Source organism: Dipteris shenzhenensis, chromosome 27 (genome assembly GCF_047967505.1).
Source record: "Dipteris shenzhenensis isolate YYH24624 ecotype China chromosome 27, Dip_SZ_1.0, whole genome shotgun sequence".
NCBI classification, from domain to species: domain Eukaryota; kingdom Viridiplantae; phylum Streptophyta; class Polypodiopsida; order Gleicheniales; family Dipteridaceae; genus Dipteris; species Dipteris shenzhenensis.
In genome coordinates this window covers 22,572,660-22,575,231 of record NC_141622.1, presented here as the reverse complement: position 1 = coordinate 22,575,231, position 2,572 = coordinate 22,572,660, and the positions used below count along the sequence as shown (strand labels likewise).

The 2,572-nt window shown below is 44.4% G+C and overlaps 1 protein-coding gene across 1 annotated transcript; it reads right to left on the bottom strand.

Annotated features, from left to right (window-relative positions):
* Window positions 1-1,572: 1,572 nt before the first annotated feature.
* LOC147884044 (protein DOG1-like 3) lies at window positions 1,573-2,334 on the bottom strand. Its single transcript, XM_087398134.1, has one exon. The coding sequence runs from the start codon at window positions 2,332-2,334 to the stop codon at window positions 1,573-1,575; it is 762 nt and encodes a 253-aa protein (XP_087254260.1).
* Window positions 2,335-2,572: the final 238 nt, after the last annotated feature.

Here is a 2,572-nt window from a genome sequence, read left to right as displayed (position 1 = left end):
TGGGGGGGCAGAATAGCATTCAGTGTAGGGCATTGCAGGCTGCAATCAGCCCTTCAGAAGTGCAAAAAAGGCACTAGAGAAGGTAGAGAAAGACAGCAGCAAGGTTGAGAATCCAACCATCAGTTAGTAGAGGTGGAGATAGATGCGGTCGGAGGGTGCATCAAAGGCACTACCAGCAGATCCAGCAGACCCTAACACTTGAGAAGAGCTCAGAAGGTGAGCGCATCAAAGAGGGCATTCCAAGTGCCCACGTTTCGATCAAGCATAACATCAAACATTATTGACGTGCCACACTTGCCACACATGTTAAGAACAGCCAAGGATATCTAAAGGCTAGCTTCCCTTGTCTTTTCTAGATAGAGAGATCCAGAGCAACATCCAGAATGTTTTCCCAATTCTCTATAAGTTCCTAAAAATTATAAGGGGCAGAGGACAGACTAGAAATGTTCCTCTATATTTTTTACATACAGAGGTTTGTAAACAAATGAATATGCACATTTGTACATACACCTAAAAATCAAACCTAGGCAATGTACTGAAAGAGTCATGCTGAAGCACCCAAGCATATTTGTAGACTTGCATTTCTTACACGTACGAGCATTTAATACTAATGTCTATCTACATACATTCTAGGGCCTATCTGCCTGTGTATGCAGCCCGCCAATGTGAGTGATTTCAACCAATCACCAGCCATGGGGGGCTCCATTTTAACCATATATGGCCAAGGAAGCTGCATCCGGATATCTTTAAGCATTAAGAACTGTGTTACCAGTACAATCCTGAGTCCGAGCAAGGATATCTTCACAAAGGCTTCGACTAAAATTAGACGAGAAGGAGCTGCATTGTCAGCTACTATGAGATTCTGATCGACCAAAAAGGATAGGTATTGCGTGAATTTTCCGTACTCCCGACTCAATCCTCTCGAGTACTAGTTAGAGTCCAAAAGTCTTCAAACACATTTTTAGCTAAGAGTTCACCCGATGAAAGCTGCAGAAACGAGATTTACCTTTGCCAGGCTTGAGTGATATGAAGGTTTCTACATGTCAGCAAACATGTAAAGACACGTTTCCCCTCCTCTAAGCACAAACCTAAGTAAATGTAAACACAATCTTTCAAAGGACCATAGTGGTATCCTTCTCATATAAGTGACTGCATGTAACTACGATGAGCAAAGCACTCTCACACACAGGAAACTCTTAAGGGGTGGCCACATGCCATCCTCATGCTGCCGCTAGCGTAAAAATATATCTCATTAACTTCGGTAATACAGTGAACAGCCTTTAATAGGTTTCGAAAACCGACGTTAATTTTCTATTACGTACACAGCGATGCAAGCAATGGCTGAGAATACATGGTTCTACAATAAAAACTTCTACATAAGTCACAGGCTAAGATAGATACAGCTCCAAAAAAAATTTGAGTTCGATTTATTGTACCTGGGCAATCCTGGCAAGATATCCTCTAGGCATGTACATGCGAGAACATCTGCAGAAGCCCTCACCAAGCTAACATCTTTGTTGCGTCTGGGATCGATCACAACTCTTGTTCACCTACATGACAACAAACAGGCACTTACAACGACACGATATCGCTTTTTATGTCCATTTTTTTGCCAACACGCCTTAAGGCAGCCTGAAGTTTAGCTGCAGCCACTAGATACTGAGCCTTTTGGAGTGTATCAAAAGTTTTTAAAAGCTTTTCAAGAGTGCTGCGCCTTAAAGAGTCTGCCTGAATAGAAAGATCCTCCAGCGTTTTCAATTTCTCGGTCATGGCGTCCTTGATCCCGTTGCTGTAACCTTCGGACTCTTCCACCATCGCGTCTGCCTGAGCCAAACTAAGAAGTGGCTGGTCTGCAATGCTCTGCTGTAGCAAGGCCATTTGAAGGCCAAGAGACTTCTCTTCTTTGATTGTGTATATCTGGAGTTCGCTAATCTGGGAAAGTTGCGACGCCGACAAAGAAGCCAACGTCGGACTATCAATCCCTTCTAGAAACTCTGCGAGTTCTGCCTCAATCTGTTGGCCAGCTAGTGCGTAAGCCAGCTGGAGTGCCATAGATGGACGCCATCCTCCTAACCACAAGAAGGCCTTCTCGAGAGGGGATCTCCAAGATGGGGTTGCTACCTGTAAGATGTTCTGATGGGCGGCATTGCCTTTGGCATCATAATAAGCCTGATAGTGTTGCTCCACCTTTGCAACCACCTCCTGCATTTCAGCCTCGTTCATATCGCTTTCGAGCGCTTCTTCCAACTCGCTCATCAGTTCCTCCTGCCCATCAGTCCAGCGAGCATAGAAATCTTCGTATCTCTCGTTATCAGGTCCCGTGTCAGAAGCCATGAAGAAAAGAGAAACTAGAGAGTCGAAATCCTTGTCAAGCTTTAGCTAAGAATTGCAAGCACAAATGACCATCTTACGGTTGGTTCCCGTAAAGGCACAGGGCATAATCACATACCGTAGCTTGTTACAGTAACTCTGTTATCAATCTGCAAAGACATCTATCTTTTTCACGGCTGAGATGGTGGAGAGACGACGCGAGAGAGAGAGAGAGATTAGAACTGCAGTCTGCTAAAGGTGA

What these genes read in the sequence shown, in the direction of transcription:
- LOC147884044 (XM_087398134.1), bottom strand. Translation starts at nt 2,334, where the DNA reads ATGGCTTCTGACACGGGACCTGATAACGAGAGATACGAAGATTTCTAT.